The sequence below is a fragment of the Aythya fuligula genome, chromosome 4, assembly GCF_009819795.1.
Source record: "Aythya fuligula isolate bAytFul2 chromosome 4, bAytFul2.pri, whole genome shotgun sequence".
Lineage (NCBI taxonomy): Eukaryota > Metazoa > Chordata > Aves > Anseriformes > Anatidae > Aythya > Aythya fuligula.
Window position 1 is genome coordinate 67,142,250 of NC_045562.1, and position 16,683 is coordinate 67,158,932.

The 16,683-nt window shown below is 38.1% G+C and overlaps 1 protein-coding gene across 1 annotated transcript in view; it reads right to left on the minus strand.

Annotated features, from left to right (window-relative positions):
• Positions 1–16,683, minus strand: part of DOK7 (docking protein 7) — a 63,177-nt gene that overhangs the window by 34,543 nt on the left and 11,951 nt on the right. The window contains exons 5-7 of the mRNA XM_032187140.1: positions 12,927–13,046; positions 5,306–5,413; positions 1,896–2,770 (exon numbers count right to left, since the gene is read on the minus strand). Of these exons, the coding sequence (XP_032043031.1) occupies positions 1,896–2,770; positions 5,306–5,413; positions 12,927–13,046 (1,103 nt within the window). The remainder of the gene's footprint in view (positions 1–1,895; positions 2,771–5,305; positions 5,414–12,926; positions 13,047–16,683) is intronic.

Here is a 16,683-nt window from a genome sequence, read left to right on the forward strand (position 1 = left end):
CTATTAGAGTCACTGTGAAACCTGACAGCCCTTCACAATAATATATATATTTTTATACATATACACACATTTAAATAAATATATATATATACACACATACAAATAAAAGTAATGGGTTTGTATGTCACAGAATGCTTACTTTCAACTGCCTGTCTGCCACTGATGTCCAGGGAAAGCATAGATAAAATCATCTCTAAACTGACAATTCAGAGCACCCATAAAGATTTAGACCATATAAGCTAACCCCAGCCCAACTGGTTCTTTCCTTGCTGCCTCCAACAAAGCCAAGTTGGAGCCTGAGCACCAGAGAGCACCTCACCACCCGCACTGCAGGAAGAGCAGAAGTGGGAGGCTGAGTCTCAGGCCCTTGCATCCAGCCAAGCTTTCAAAATTAGGCTGGAGGGCTTGCAGATGGCTGGTTTGGATGGCCTCAGAAGAGCACTGATCCTAAAAAGCAGCACAGGCACAACCTCCGCCTCCTACACCAGCATTTCCCTTCCTCCCAAATGCCACAAGTACACAACAAAGAAATGTCCAAGGTGCTCTCGCACTGCTGTTACAGAACCACACAAGCACCTCAGGCACGAAGGATGTTCTAGGTTTCAGATGCACAAACAGCCAATGATGCAAATACATGAAACACCACATGAGAAGAAAACAGCCCCTAAAGTTTATAAACTTCTAATTTCTTTCTTAACTTACTCTACACTCAAATCCTTCTCACAGCAGTGATTTACGTAATCCCACATGCTGAATTAAGAAGTATACACTTCAACAGCAGTACTTAATTCCTCATACAGAGGTCTCTCTTGCTGAATCCTTACTTCACACATTCCTAATTTGAGCACTCCCTGACTTTACTCCTCTGACTTTACCAGCACTTCAAGAGCTCACCAACACAGCTTTGCCTTCTTTTTATTTATCAAAAAAGAAAAAAGTATTCTCCAGAATAGATAAAAACAGAAATATTTTCTTCACGCAATGTATAAAGCTTACTGTCATAAAAAGCCAAGAATTTAAGAATTTAACAGGGTTCAGAAAACTTTTGGGAACAAAGTCACAGTAACAGATAGCGATAGAGATAAAAACGTGTCTAGAAAGGTATATGAATCTCCATGCTTCAGGTTTTAAGTTTTTCTGTGACTGGTGATCAAAAATAACTTTCCCTGCAAGAACACTGTCTGGTTTTGTATACCTCCTCAAAATATCTGTCAGAGGCCAGTTATAAATACCGGCTTATAATAAATACTTATAATACTTATATATATTATTATAATACTTATATATATTATTATAATACTTATAATAAATGGATTCGGTGATCTGTTATGGAGTGCCACACTAACTGGGCTATCTTCTCTTTCCCCAGTAAGAAGCTTCACTAATCTAGCTTTTTATTGTGCAAGATACGCTCACAAACTCCGTTAATAAAGAAAATAGAAACATTAACAAATAAAAATATGCACCATGGCCATCCTTAAGCACAGGCTATTTGGCCTCTCTTCTTTCCTCTTTTGAAGTGCCAGCAGCAAGACAGATCAATGACCTCCATACTAAATTATTGTTACTATATGACAAATTCAGCCCTCTGGTGTGCCTGTAAAGCTTCCATCTCTGTCACCACAAGCCACTCACATACACTCAAAGACAAAACTGGCCAATTTAAAAGCAATGATTGATGGCCTATATTATTCAGTGTTTTCTTGATCAGGCATAGATTTTGAGGAACTTGTGTACTAAGCCTCTGAACTTGAGCATAAACGACACAAAAGTAAATATCTATTACAATTATAAAGGAAATAATATTTATGACTTGCAAGTTAAGCCATTTTAAATTAATCATGCTCTATCATTAAGTAAGGCTTGTTAGCATCTGCTCAGTGTTAGGTATTTACCTTTAGTCCACCACAGATTGGACAAGCGGAAAAAAGAGCTCTTGTCATCCCAAGGTGGGGGCTACAAGTGTCATAGGGGTCAGCTGAGACTCCACTAGGTGGTGCCAACTCACTACTTTTGGAGTCTAACACCTGTCCTTGTGGCTTTGTATCTGACCACCTCGAAACAAAATCCACATGTGTCTCATCACTTGAGTCCTTGGTGCTTTCTGGGAGTAAGGATGAAGGCCTCCCTCGGTCCTGGCTGTGCTCAGCCGCCCTCTGTGCTTCTAGACGTGGTAGTAGCAGTTTCGGGTCACTAGCACCATGAGGTGGCAGGGTCTGGTCCTTGGGTAGTGTGGAATCTGCACTCTTCGGTTGCACATCTTTAGCAGCTGCCTGTAACAAACTCCTGGGTGTGTCATAAATATGTCTGAGAGAGCTGGGAATCTGATACTCTGATCCCGCACCTCTCTGAGGCTCGCTGTGAGGACAAGTACATAAATTCTGATCTGAAGGAAAGTTCAATGGCAGGCTTAGCAACGATCCAAACTCATCACCGTGGCAAATGTCCAAGCTCCCAGCATAGGAAGAGAAGCTTCCAGAGTAAGAGGAGTGACTACCAGTAGCTATTCCACTGTCAGAAGAACTCTGACGACCTATTTCCTGCAGCTGTCTGGATCGGAGGGGCTTCGGAGGTGGTTTTGTGATGCCACGTGCCCCTTCTGGAAGGGTCTTTTCTTCCCCAAGATGAATGCCCTTTGCAGCTGCCAGTCCATGACTCTCTTGTGAGGTGCTGGCTGAAGACTGTTCAGGCCAAATTGTCAATCTGCTCCCAACGCTAACATCTGAGTGGCTGGTGTCTGAAGACGAGCTTGAAAGACTTCTATCATCTCCTAGAAAAGAAGAAAACAGATCAACCCATGTTTAAAATACAATGGAGAGACTGACAGCAGAACGAGTATGCACAGAAAGGACCCTAAAATTCTGTCTGCTTTGTAAGGGAAAGTTCTGTCAGAACGCCAGGATTCCTGTAATAATTCCCATCCCCACTGGAAAAATAAAATGCAATAGTATGTTAGCTTACCATAACCCTAGCACATTGTGGAATACACTGCATTCAGGGCTACATTTTTAGAGTTGGTGCACCCAGTTCCCCCCTTTTCAAACATATTTTACTCCTATACAGTTATTTGGCTTTATTTTAGACACTCCTCTTACCGCACAGGACATAGTCACAGAGGCCCATATTCTCAGAACAGCAGAGGGTGTTCTGAAAAACAACTAGTCACTGTAACCCAACACTATACCTAAGAAATTCCAATATTTCTATTTTATCTGAATCAAACAAATGGTTACTCATACTTTTTTTTCCCCTCTACTTAAATCTTACCTGAATGATAAAGTGCATGTTAGAGACAGCAAGAATAAAATCAAACTTAAGACTGTCCTGTCCACTCATGTCTCCCTACACCGTACTTCTCCATAATATCCATACCAAAAGGCAATAATACATCATAGCCGCAAATAAAAATGCCAATACTACCATTATGACAATGATTACAAATCTACATAGTAAAAGATCTCCCATGGTTAATTTATGCATACATTGCAATATTTTTTTTCCTCTTGATACTTGAAAGGACACAATTACAGCTATCTACAGCTATCCACAACAGAAGATAAAAGAAAAAAAGAATAAACATCAGCATAAAAGGGCACTTTTATGGACATTTTCAAACACACAAAACAACACCACCCTCCTGCAACAAAGTTATTTTCTTCATTCGTAGTTAAACCTATTTTATTAAGACAAATACGGCAAAAGCCAACACCAGGATCACTGTGTTGGTATTAATTTTACTTAATTTTAAATCTTGGGCAAAAAGTTACCAAATGAGGAAGATATGTAAGGGGTCCACCACAAAACACAGCATAAGCTGCAGGTGCTGCTAAACTATTTCTATTTTCAGTTTAGGGGGAAATGTTTAGAACAATTTTCATACTCTGAGTGGAGTAATTCTTGTTATGTACTATCACAAAATAGTAACATTTATTCCATGAAATCTAACCTTTCTTTTCCCGCAGTGTCCACTGCTCGACAATAGCTTGTGACCCCTACACAAATGTAACTCCCAAGATGACATTATGCTGCCACCTAGACAGAAGGCATGAATTACAAAAAATATTGGTGTAGTTCTCAGCAGTATGCCTGATACCTGAAGAAAAATACCTGCTAAATAAAACAGTTAATCTTCTGAAAAAAAAAAATACCTTTTTAATTGAAAAAAAATAAGATTAGTTTATTTGAAATTACATCCCCTAGTCTAATATATTAGGTAATTTGAAACTTTGGAAGGTAAGCTCTCCCACAGACTTGCCGAAACTAGAACACAGAGCTCCAAGGCAGTGGCAGAACCTAGATGTCCAGATTCAGGCAAATGCCCTCCCATGTTCTTGTTATTATAATTTTCCACAAACACAAATGTTTAATTTTCCAGTGCAAAACTCAAATAATAGTATATGAAAAAGCTTGTTTTGATTCCTCATTCTCTGAGGATTATAATATCATTAGGGAAATGGTGGCAAAAATTCAAGTAAATCTCAAGCAGAGAATGTACACGAAGTTTGGCCACACATTACCTAACCAGAGTGACTGGGTTAAACAGCATGCATGCTTCACTATCCAGTTTCATTTGTTGTACATCAATCTAGTAGAAATATTCAAAGAAGTGTCAGTGGTATTCAGTCACAAACCACTTTATTCAGCAGTGACTAAAAATCAGGACCAAAGTAACCATAGACATGCGTAGAACCAAATAATTAAGCTCTTGACTTCCTTCACTAGCCATTTTTAGGCTTGTAGACTATTTAGAGTCAAGAGCAAAGCAGATGTTTTGAGAATATAACTTTTGTTATTAAGCAATTCAAATTGCAGTTCAGGGCACAGGCCCTTTTACAAATCTAGTGCTAGACACCAATTCTTCTCTGATACATAAATAACTCCAGAAAGGACATGCACAGATACCACCAGAAAAAGAAAAGGAACACAGAACTAAAGCGCAGGATTCCTCAGATTTACTACAGATATCTGCTGTAAGCCTGCTATGTGAACTACACAAGTCAGTTCCTCTCACAGGCTGGCATTAGTCAAGTACTTAATCAGATACCAAACTTGTCACAGGCAATTCATTTGAAGTTACACATGAAGAGTTTCAGCAGGATTCAGCATATTAAAAGATTTTCTTGTATTAATACTGTTTGATCCAAAATTCAGACTGCAACAGCAGCACAAATGAAAAATCTTGACCATCACTCTATTATTTTTCTTTTAAGCTCACCATCTTATAATCATATACACATGGCCATTCCTAAAGCCCAGAAAGGAAGGGAACACTGTTTATCTTTATTTAATTAAAGACACTTCTCACCTCCACTGCCCTGGCGACTTGTATGGGACAGCAAGCTCAAGCGCTTCTCTAATTGCAAAGCTTCATGAGCCAATCTTTCTTCTGAATAGGCTGGATTTGTACTTGGATCTTTAAAAGGAACATACAATAAATAAATAAAAAGAAGATGACAGGAAAATATATAAATAGAAATTTAAAAAGCATTCTTATGTTAGACACTCTATTCTTGTGTTACAGGAGATGGAAAATGCTGATCGGAAAATATATGGGACAATCTGCCTTCAAACACATCCTGGAGAAATGCTACATAACCAGTCATAATTTTAAATGTCAAAGACTTTTGGAAATTATACCCGATATCTGTAAGAGTTGCCACCAAGGACAGAACCCTGAAGAGCACAGCACTGGAGGAAATATCTACAGATCTAGAGGAGTTAAAAGCTAATACATGTATGTGACCTGTAAAATGTGTCCTGACTTCACCAAACTCACCAGGTATTTTATCACCAAGAAAGAAAGAATTTGTCATCCTACAAATTTATAAATCTAGTGAATAAAGTTAAAGTCATAGTGCTTAAAATATTTGATACCCTTACATTACAACTGATACAGATCACCTATTTGCAAAGACATTGTTTTAAAGGTTGATGTTCAGAACATCACTGAGTTCAGAAGTCAGAGGAGAAGCAGTGTGGTGAGCGTGTTCCTGTTCAATACAAGATAAGATAAAACGATAAAAAAAACAATACTAAGATATGCTGCAGGGGATTTTCTCTATTCATTTTAGTGTATTTGCCATTCCAGCTAAAATTGCTTCACTGCAGAAGGCTCTTTCCATTCCAACAGAAAGACCAGAAGTTACACAGAATGTGGGAGAACTTTCATCAGAAAAACAGACCAGTTTCCTCTAAACCACTTGGTTTGCAACTAGGCGTAGAAACAAAACCAGATGTCAAAAGTAATCATAGCCATCATCCCAAGAGAAATCTTGCAGATTTCTTCAAACAGCACTAACAATTGTGTCATGTTCAGCAGTTGCAAAGGATATGGTCTGCTAACTTGCTCATCATCAGAAGTTTCAGAAGCCCTCAATTATCCAGGGAAAGGAATTAATGACAGATAAAGCAGATTAGCTTCCTCACAGCTGTGGCTCTTGTATATTTGATCAACTTTGAAATAACAGCACACCACAAAAACATTTAATCACTGAATCATTTAATAAGGGGAAAAGGAAGAAAATGGCTACACATTGCTATGGTTGAGTTAGTAAAAGAAAAAAAAAATAGTTGAAATGATGAAAGGACAGTTTCCTTTTCAGCCCAGGTCTTTCCATTTCTAATGATTTGGGTTTGATGTTGTCAACACAAAAGTCAAAGCAAGCTCATAGTCAGGGGAAGTGGCTTTTCCAGATGAGCTGAGGCTCCATACAAGTGCCTACATCACAAATTCTTTCTCCTCTGTGACCCCATTCACACTTTCTGACCTGTCCTGGACAGACGGGACTGCATCACAGTAGCAAAAGTGACAATGCTGAACTTTCTTCTCCACGCAGAGGGATTTTCCATATTTAGCTATCTAGATGAGATTAGCAGAACAAGCCAGGCATACACACAGTCCTGCTACAACAGCATATGTTGGAAATCAAAGATGTTCTAACAGGGACAGGACAACAAGGCCTGTGACAGCCTGTGACAAACAAAGTATGTGACCTCTGTTTCTCCCAGCTGAAACAGCACTTGAGATCAGTGTCTGACACCCTCCAAACCTACCTTTCAGAATAGAAAAGAGGACTGTTTTATATGTATTTTTTAATTATTATTTTGTTAGGTCTCCATTCCTATTTCCCCTGCAATACAACTCACATTAAGTACTGACTAGTTCAAACCTGCTTGAGTCACTGCTTACTCAAATGAAACCCCCAGTGCTTCCACATGGATCTCTGCCAAAGGCAGATCCGAGATTTGGCCACCAGCACCTATGGTGCAACTCAGACAGGTCTATGCAAGGATCTCCTCAGTGGCAAAATGCGTCACAGGCTACTGCTTGAGTCTGTTTTCAGATGTCCTCGGCTCCAGTTACTCTACTGTACGTAGCTAAATGCTCTCATGTCTAAAAAGGTTCAAAACGTTCCATGAGCACTTGGAACGGAAAGTTAGCGTAACAGACCCGCAAATGAGTCAAACCAGGATGCAACAGACACCAGTCCTTGCAACAACAAAGAACCATCAGTAGGAAAGATCTTTCCCCTTTCCTCACAAATTTGAGCGCTTGATGCATATTGATTTTCAGAATGTTACTAGAGCACATACACAGCTACAAGCTTTTTAATAACTGCTATCCCTATTGCAGAAGAAAAATGCATTATAACTGAAATTATAAAAAAAAAAAAAAAAAAAAAAAAAACTGGTCAAGAAATTGCTCCTGCAAAAATGGCCTTGAATAAAATACAAGATAGGGAGGTAGAAGGGAATTAGAAGTGAATCATTAAGCTCCACATTTCAGGTGCTCAACCGCTTCTTGAAACCAACTTCCTAATCAACTAATACACACCTACAGACACAGATCCCCTATGTATAAGACCCTCCTTGCCACATCACTCGTGAGATAGAAACTGCTATCTGAAAACTGGGTTCATACGTGCTCTGACCTCTCATTGCCCAGCCTTGGGGAAAAAGGGTTATAAGAACCCTTTTTCAGCAAGCACTAGAAGACATCTAGAGAAACCAATTCTAAGCCTACCATGTGTACATAGACCTAAACTCTTAGGCAGATACTATTAGCAGTAGTTTGTCCGTTTTACTGCAGTCTTTGTTTCACATTTAACCTTGAAGTTCTCTGCTAATAAGCAGGACTTCTATAGAAAACACACAAAATACCATTTCCCAGGAGTGCAGTCTTACACCAGAATTTTTGATTATAGACCACCTATCGGTCACCAGGAGGTTTTATTACAACATAAGTCTAAGGTCTGAAGTCACTGGCAGCCACCCAGAATAACCTATGCTCTCCTGCTGTATCAACCTACAAATTAGGTTAAGAAGAAAATAAATAAATAAATAAATAAAAAGTGGTTTTTTTTTCACTCAACAGTTGTACCTCAAAACTCCTAAGTAACTGTGGAATAATTTGCCATATTACTAACTCAGGAGGACAGCAGCAGCATGACCTGTACTGAGGCAGCTGTCCAAGGAAGTTCAGGCAGCTTCTGCCCACACAACATCCTACAGCAGTTCCAACAACTCAGAGCAATTTGGTACCTTCATTTCACAAACTCTAGGCAAATGTATCCTATAATGTTATTTACTCCCATGGAATCTAGGCAATTAGATTCGCTCAAGTTCTTCAGTTACAAAAGTGCTTTATCATTTCCCAACCAGAAACGGTTTCCTTGCTATAAAGAAAAATCTTTTGTCTGAGGCAGTCACCAAAAGTTTTTTAAACCCTGCTTTGGGGCAAAGAGGAAAGGATTACATCAAATTTGGCTGGACTAAAAATGTCTCTGATGGAGATTTTATTTTTATATTATGTTGGTGGTTATTCATTAGAGCCACATTAGCTGCTCATTGTGGGAGATTTTGAATACTTTGGTAATACACAAATAAATTGTCATTGTAATTCAAAGCTCCAAGGTTGTTTGGTAAGCACCTGCCAGGAAGAATGCATCATATCATGTTAAGTCAGCAGCTACTTAAGATATTTTTGATTATATGCATCCTTAAAATGCAACTGGTTAATTACTTTGCTAAACAAAGTTAGATAAATTAGGCTGAACATCTGTCCTTTCCTCCTTTGTAACTGCAGTCATATTTGCAAATCAGGCCTGGCCCCTCACCTTCATGCTAACATCTCCACACCCTGTAAGATGTCTGGATGAATGCAAAGATGTCCTAAAAGTTTGAGGAGGATCCACTTGGTACAGATAACTGCAGAAGGCAGCCACAGAGCTGTCTTGCAATGGTCAAAGGTGTATCAAGCTTCAACAAAAAGAAAGAGCATCAGATAGATCCTCAGCAAGCAGCACTGTACATTCTCAGTCAGTCACAAAGCATCCTGAAAAAGCTTCCAAAATTAAAAGAGAGCATCAAGACTATCAACATTACACTTGGAGTCTCTCCAGCCTGCAAGACTAGGCTGTCCCTTAGCCTTAGCCAGGTTTACAGGGTACAGATCTGTCTCATGCAACAAAGAAGGATATCACCAGTAGATGGTTGGCCCTTTGCTGTGTTCATCTTTGGAATTAAAGATGACTCTTGTTAGTGAAAAGAAGGAATTCAACACACACCTGATAAGCAAACAGTTCTCAGATAACATGCGTGAAAATTCAGTATAGATTACAAACCATGCCATCAGTGACTCAGTACTTTGTCAATACCTAGACTTCTGTCAAGACAAGAACAAAAAATTCTCTGGCCTGGTTTACTAAATATCCTCTCAAGGGAAAAAAAAAAAAAAAAGGACTGTGCATGTAGCCAATTACAGCAATTATATCAGCCAGCAGCTGGGGAAAAATAAGCAGTCCAAAGACCTCCTGTCACTCAATTAAATCCTTTATTAAAATATTACACTGCCTAAAACCATCTACAGATACATACACTACCTTTGGATTTCCACTCAATGTCATGTCTTAAAACGTGAGACCTTGTTACACAGCCTTTAACAAATCAACTGCATTTTGGTATGCTTCTTCTAAATTGGTGGGCTTCCAAAATAAGCACTATACAGTGGTAAACTGTAAAAGAGCTAACATTCTTTTCATTTTCTATTTTATTTTGTATGTACACATAACAGAATTATTTTTATCATGATAATATTCCCATTCACTTGCTATGCATTTCAAAAAAAAAAATAAAAAATAAAAAATTACAGAGCAATTCAGGTTGGGAGGGATCAAAGGAGTTCTCCAGTCCAACCTGCTGCTCAAAGCAAGGTCAGTTATGAAATGTCAGACCAGATTTTGCGACTTGCTATAGAGTCAGTCAAGTTTATGAGTTCCACTCCACAACATTTTCATTTACTATATATTTTACAGATGACATACATACACACAATAATCAAATGCATCTATATAAGAATACCAAGCTTTTAAAGAGATAGGGTGTATTTTTTAAAATTGCAATCCCAAAATGAAGATGTGAATATAGTACTTGATCAAATTTCCTTTGCACATGCAGTGTACATGTATATCTTTATATACTTTAGTGCTCCATTTAACTACAGTTAAATGAGGTGTTTGTACATAAGGAGCCACTGGTGTCATTCATTACCCTTTTCAAATGGCAGACTAAGCAAATGCTGACTGTATAATTATATTTGTCAGGCATGTATTGGAACCCAAGAACACTGTCAATATGACTTTTTTTTTCACCATGTTTTTTCTACATAAGATTGGTTTTGTGTCTTTGCCTTTCTTGGGAATCCCTAATAGTTATTCAAGCGTATTTCATGTTTAAATTGGAGAGGTACAGCCAAAAGCAAGAAGCTGGCAAACTGTGGAAAAAGCTGCTACCTATGAAAGCTTTTAAGCAAAATAAATTATAGAAAAACAGAACATTGCATATATAAAGCACAGTCAAGGGTGTGCAGCACTTCACGCTGCAGTAAATATGAATAATATTGATGGTTTTTGGTAAAATCCTCAGTTTGTGGATTTTTATCTAGTTATCTGAGGTGTGCAGATGACTAATTTATTTACCATATCCCTTTCAAAAGGTTGCATGCATTCCAGTACTCTTACCAGATACAGTATGCAGCTGGTAGAGACTTGACCTTTTCAAGCAATACAGCAGGTTTTGTGCAGCAGCATACTTGATAAGTGAGGTTATTTTATGGATGAATCACTAGTATCGTATATGTGTACGTGCATTGAACAGGTCTGTGTAAGCTTCTGAATGGGACAATAAATGGAGGAGAACATGAAAAATAAAAAGTTTCTACGAAGGAGAAGGTATAACATGGGTAACAAAAAAATGGAAGAGACAAGGTTAGAGATACCGTAAAATAACAGATGGACCAAAGTAGCTTGGAAAGGGGCCACAGAGGAGTATGCAAGAACATGAGCGCAGTTCCCTACAGAACACTGGTCTCGTCTTGACCAAGGAAACAAACTGAAATCCAGTGGCTGACTACATCTCAGTGGCAGGTCTATCAAGCCAAGAAGACAAATGAAACAGACCCCAAAAAAGAGGTTGCACAAATCACCAACTCATCCTCAGGATTTTCCACATCCACTGGATTTGCTCACTGAGATCAGAATGCTTGAAGGAGGGAAAGGAATGTGGTATGTAACTATGTATAACAATGTACAAACGATAACTGAATTGATAATTAAGATGCAAAAGCAAATTTACTTCCACATATCCAGAAAAAAACATTTTTCAAATAATGTGCCATCATTAAAAAAAAAATAGTAATAATAAATTTAAATGAAAAAGTCATTGTAAGCATAACTTTTCTGGATATCCATTTTTGTTAAATGAAAGATTTAGGGAAAGTTTTAGAAATACCGAAAATACGCATTAGATGGCAAAGCTTTAAGTATTAGCACTGTTTTAGGGGGAGTGAAGCGGGTTGATTGTTTTTTTGGTGGTTGTGGTTTGTTTTTTAACCACTCCTCTTAGTTCAATGTAAACACACATCATCATATAAGAAGAACGAGATCTCATTGCCTACTATGCCACTTGGTTGTTTAATGTACCTTGCTGTTACAATAATGGGAAGAAGAGAAAATCAACCTTGTGGCTACTTTGTTTACCTTAACTAACTTTTTGCAGTTTATTTTCACAAGTTTCGTATCCAGACCTAACATTTTCCATCATACTTCCTTCCTGAAATTGATTATCTTACAACAGTGATAAAACCTTGTAAAACACCTATTAAATGTCTAACACTTAAACAGAAACTTTAAATATTTCCTATACATCCTGCCTTGTCCTTCACCATTCTTTCAGCCTATTCCCACTATATCACATTGCCAATACACAGATATTTTTCTGCAATCTTATTTCCACACATTTGCCCTGTTTGACAGGGTAATTCCAACTCAACACTGTATTTTTTTCATCTGCTGAAGTCAAAAGGCAACAGGGCTTACTGTGATTCTAATTTTCTTTCCAACCGTTACAGTACATGCAGCATTTACCATGAAATAAGAAAATGAATTTAATCCTTGCACATCAGAAAAAAAAGCTGCAAAACTGAAACTGATAGAGGCCTGACAAAACTTAAGGTTGGCAAGACTTTTCTAAGTGTTCGGGATGAACTCAAAATACCCCAGAAGTTAGTTTTCCAGGTTTCAGTTCACTAAACTATCAAAATAGTAATTCTGACATGGAACCAAGTTGCACTGTGCAAGTTTAAAACTAAAGGTTAGGAATCCTCACAACTCAAACTGCTATATTTTAGAACCTTTAAAAAAGAGAAGGCTAAAGATAGCAATATCAACAGAAATCTGAATGAGCCAGAGCAACAGGGTGAAACTGGGTACATTCAACTGATACATCTGTACTGTGACATTTCAGAATGAAAAACGCTTTGCACTTTCTGCACCCTTAGTGTCTGCAAGCTGTTCTTACAATCAGAGCAGTAAGTGCTAGACATGGCAAGTTCCTACTTTGCTCGGTCACGCTGTACTTCCTATATTAACCTGGTAGGACTGGACGCAAACCAAAAGGGCCTTTCGTCGGGGAGATGCCACGGACGATACAGTCGAACAGAAAGCTGATCTGCTCCCCTTCAGCACAAGAAAGGAAAAAAACACCGGCCCCTGCAAGAAAGCACAACATAAATGCGTGTTTTTTCACCTGGATACATCAGAAATATATTTAGCTGAAGCTATTTATAACATAGCAATCAAAACCATATAAAATGCAAGCCATGAAAAGAAATCAACAAGACATTCTGCAAACAGAAAACCAAAAATGGGTCAGCATACACAGTATGTCATGAAAATACACATAAATTCAACAGCTAATTAATCATTTAAGCTGCTTTTCTGCAACGCAGACAGTTAGAGTAATGCCAAAATGCAAACCATATGCTCTACAGCTGTCTGGGTCTTTTACTCTCAGTTACCCCTAGAATTCTGTAGATCCAATCTTAGCTATGTAAGTGTCAGAGATACTGAAAGTGTTAAAGCAAAATGAACCAGGTTAATTCTATTTTTACTCAATTATATCAAAGAATAGTGTTTTATATCCTATATTGATCGGGATTTTGTTATATTGCTGCATTATATTATATTTTTTTCTACTTGTTAGAACAACCTAGACTAAGTCCTATGTGCCTATTATTAACAGAACGTAACACGACTCCACAGGTTGTCATCAGATCTTTACCCTTCGCTCTATTCTGATATTTTGCTTTCCATTCATTAAGAATAGCCCCAAGCAAAATTAGAATGAGAATCACTAAATAAACAAACAAGTTCTGAGCTGCATGATATATAGCTACGCGAACAAGACACGAGACTAAAAATGCTCCACAGAACATTTTGTTTGAGAACCGTCAGCCCGAATCGTACTCACATCAGAGAAGAAGTGTAGCTGGCCTTCTTGATGATCTGAAAACATTAGGCAAAATACCCTCCACCCCAGTAAGCAGTGAAATTAGCATATAGATTTTTAAAAAGTGCTGCCAGTTCACCAGAACCTAGCACACTAGAAAACCAGAAATCAAATCTTAGTCCTCCAAAGAATTTTATGTATTACTTTCATAGGGGCTTGGGTCATTAATTTGGGTATAAGTTTGGCTTTGATATATTTCTCTAGCCTTTTCTGAGTTGCATGGATATTTTTGTCAATTTTACTTAAAGCAGCAGCACCGGTCTTGACCAGAACACTTCCACGCCCACCACTTTCCACACATATCCCTAGTCTATCCAAGAGGATCCACATTTCACTTGAGCAATGGATATGCTTTTGATTGCTTGACAAAGAGCTATTGGATTCAAATAAAGGTGATAATAAAACATAGACCACAAAGTATTTTAGGAAATTAGATATAGCCAGCAAGGAATAAAGGACTACTCCAGGAAAAAGCGATTTCTGGTTCACAATTGTGTCATTCCTAGTTTTTGTCACATCTGAGTCTCTGCCTGCTTTGTTTTAATCTGTTCAAGACTAGGGTGCTTCTTCTAATTTGCAGCATCTTCTAATTTGCTATATCACACCATCATATATGTTCCTCTCCAGATCTTACTGATCAACACTTTTTTAGTTGAAACAAAGAAATCCTGCTCCTGGTCCGGTTTATTTCATTTGGCAAACTGCTATAAACACAACTGGAATTAGAATTCATTTGCTGGTACTCATTCAGACATACTAGAGAATTGGCTTGCCAACATTTCCAGAGTATAAGGTCTGAAACATTACTTGAGACTCAAGTTAGACAAATATTAAAACACGAAGCTATGTTTAAGCAACTGAATTAAGACTGACACACACACTGGCTCATGAAATATAAGCCAGAGTAAATCCTACTTTACATTTTTGATACTGTTTTTTTTTTGTTTGTTTTGTTTTGTTTTTTAAGCTATTTGTCCTGCACTTTCTCACAGCACATATACACGCAATGGCTTCAGTATCAAAAACCATCTAGGAGATTACAACACTATCCATGCAGTCTGACAGGTGTGAAAGTTTCAGGTGGTGACTCACACACAGTTTTGTCTCACTTCCCCCTCTTCAAGAGATGACCAAGAATCAAAGAATTCTGTATTAGAAAGAGTTGGGTGCAAAGTATGCATTCAGAAACTTGAAATTCAGCTCTTGATCTGTGCTCCTTCCCCCATTGAGTAAAAATCAGTTTGCCTCATCTTAAAGGGTATGACTCTTCCCCTGTGAATCATGTCTATGCCAAAGGACATGCCTTTCTTGAGGAAGTGAAGTGGCACAAGGCTTTGCTAAACATGACCTTCTCATCCCATTCACAATAAGTAGACAGGGTATGGAGACAACATAACAGAGAACGTTCATACCTAAAGCACGGTGATGGACTATGTGGCCTAATATCTCAGAAGAATCCTACACATCCATGTTACCACTCAGGAAAAGAAGATAGCTCCAATATTTCTGCACATAAAGATTTCATCTGGACTGCTTGTTCTTGTATCACTATTGTTAAGAAGAGTGCTTCTTAAACTCCTGGGAGGCTCTACAAGCCTGTAGCTTTAAACAAAAAAAGTAAATGTGTGCAGAAATTTACTTCTGTATGAATTGGCTACTTAATTCAAGGCATAATTTCTATGGAGAACTAATACACATTTGGAAATTCCAAAAACAAATCTGAATGCCTTTATATAAGTTGTGCAAGCAGTGTATACACATGCCTAGCCCAGGGGTTCAAATCCAATATATGCACATATCCGTCATTTCTTTACAGATTTCATTATTCACTTGATCACCGTAACTGCTGATCAACTCGCACGAGATACGTTTTATTTCTTGTTTTGTTAGACAGAACTAGGAGAGAAGAAGCTAAGGAGTCCTTGCAAAATACATCAGGTGAGATGAATGACTAGGTAAGGTTCAAAGAAGTTATGTTCTGAAAACATACATAAAAGCCAGCAATTACATTTGTTCTCCACTTTCTTGTGAAAGTTGTGAAATTCACTACTGGAAATTACACATCTCAGCCATGTGCTGGAACAGATTTGGTTCACAAGCATTTGGAAGCTGAGGAATATGTGGTATGCATCACTGTAATGCCATGCAGCTGTTTGCTAGACTGAAGAGCACTCTCTCCCTTTTCCCCCCCCCTTCCTCCCTCGGGTAAGAGACTCAGTGAAAGAAGTTGCTTGAATTCACTAAGAGTTTCCTACCATGTTATGCTATTTTGTACCACAATTATTATGCTTTTTGTTCCTTTGAATGGGTACAGGCAGGGGACAAGATGCAAAAACATCTGGCCATGGCAATCAAAGGTTTGTAACTATGCCAGGTATCAAGACAGACACTTCTAAAGAAAAAAAAATAAATGTTAATATCATGCACAAAAATATAGTAGGACCCTTTTCAAAATACTTTGTAATTTTGGTGGCCGGCAGCCAAAGATTAATTCATACTAAAAAAAACAGGTACACTGGAGAGCTACTGACTAGCTGCTGCATCTTACAGGGAAGACAGCTGGGCTTACTTAGCCTAGCAAAAGAGACACAGAGCATAAATAAAGGCTCTAAAAATGTCCTAAGAGGTAAGCATCAGAGAGAACGAGAACATGATGCTAAAGGACAATGACAGTACAACAATCTTGGATATAAGAACAAAAAATTAGGCTGGAAAATTTTTAAAAAGAATTTATAAGACCATGGATATAAATGGATCTACAAGACTCAAGACCACATTCTAGCCTAATGCACACTTTGACGCATTTTAAAGGATTAGAGAGTCACAACAACGCCAGTG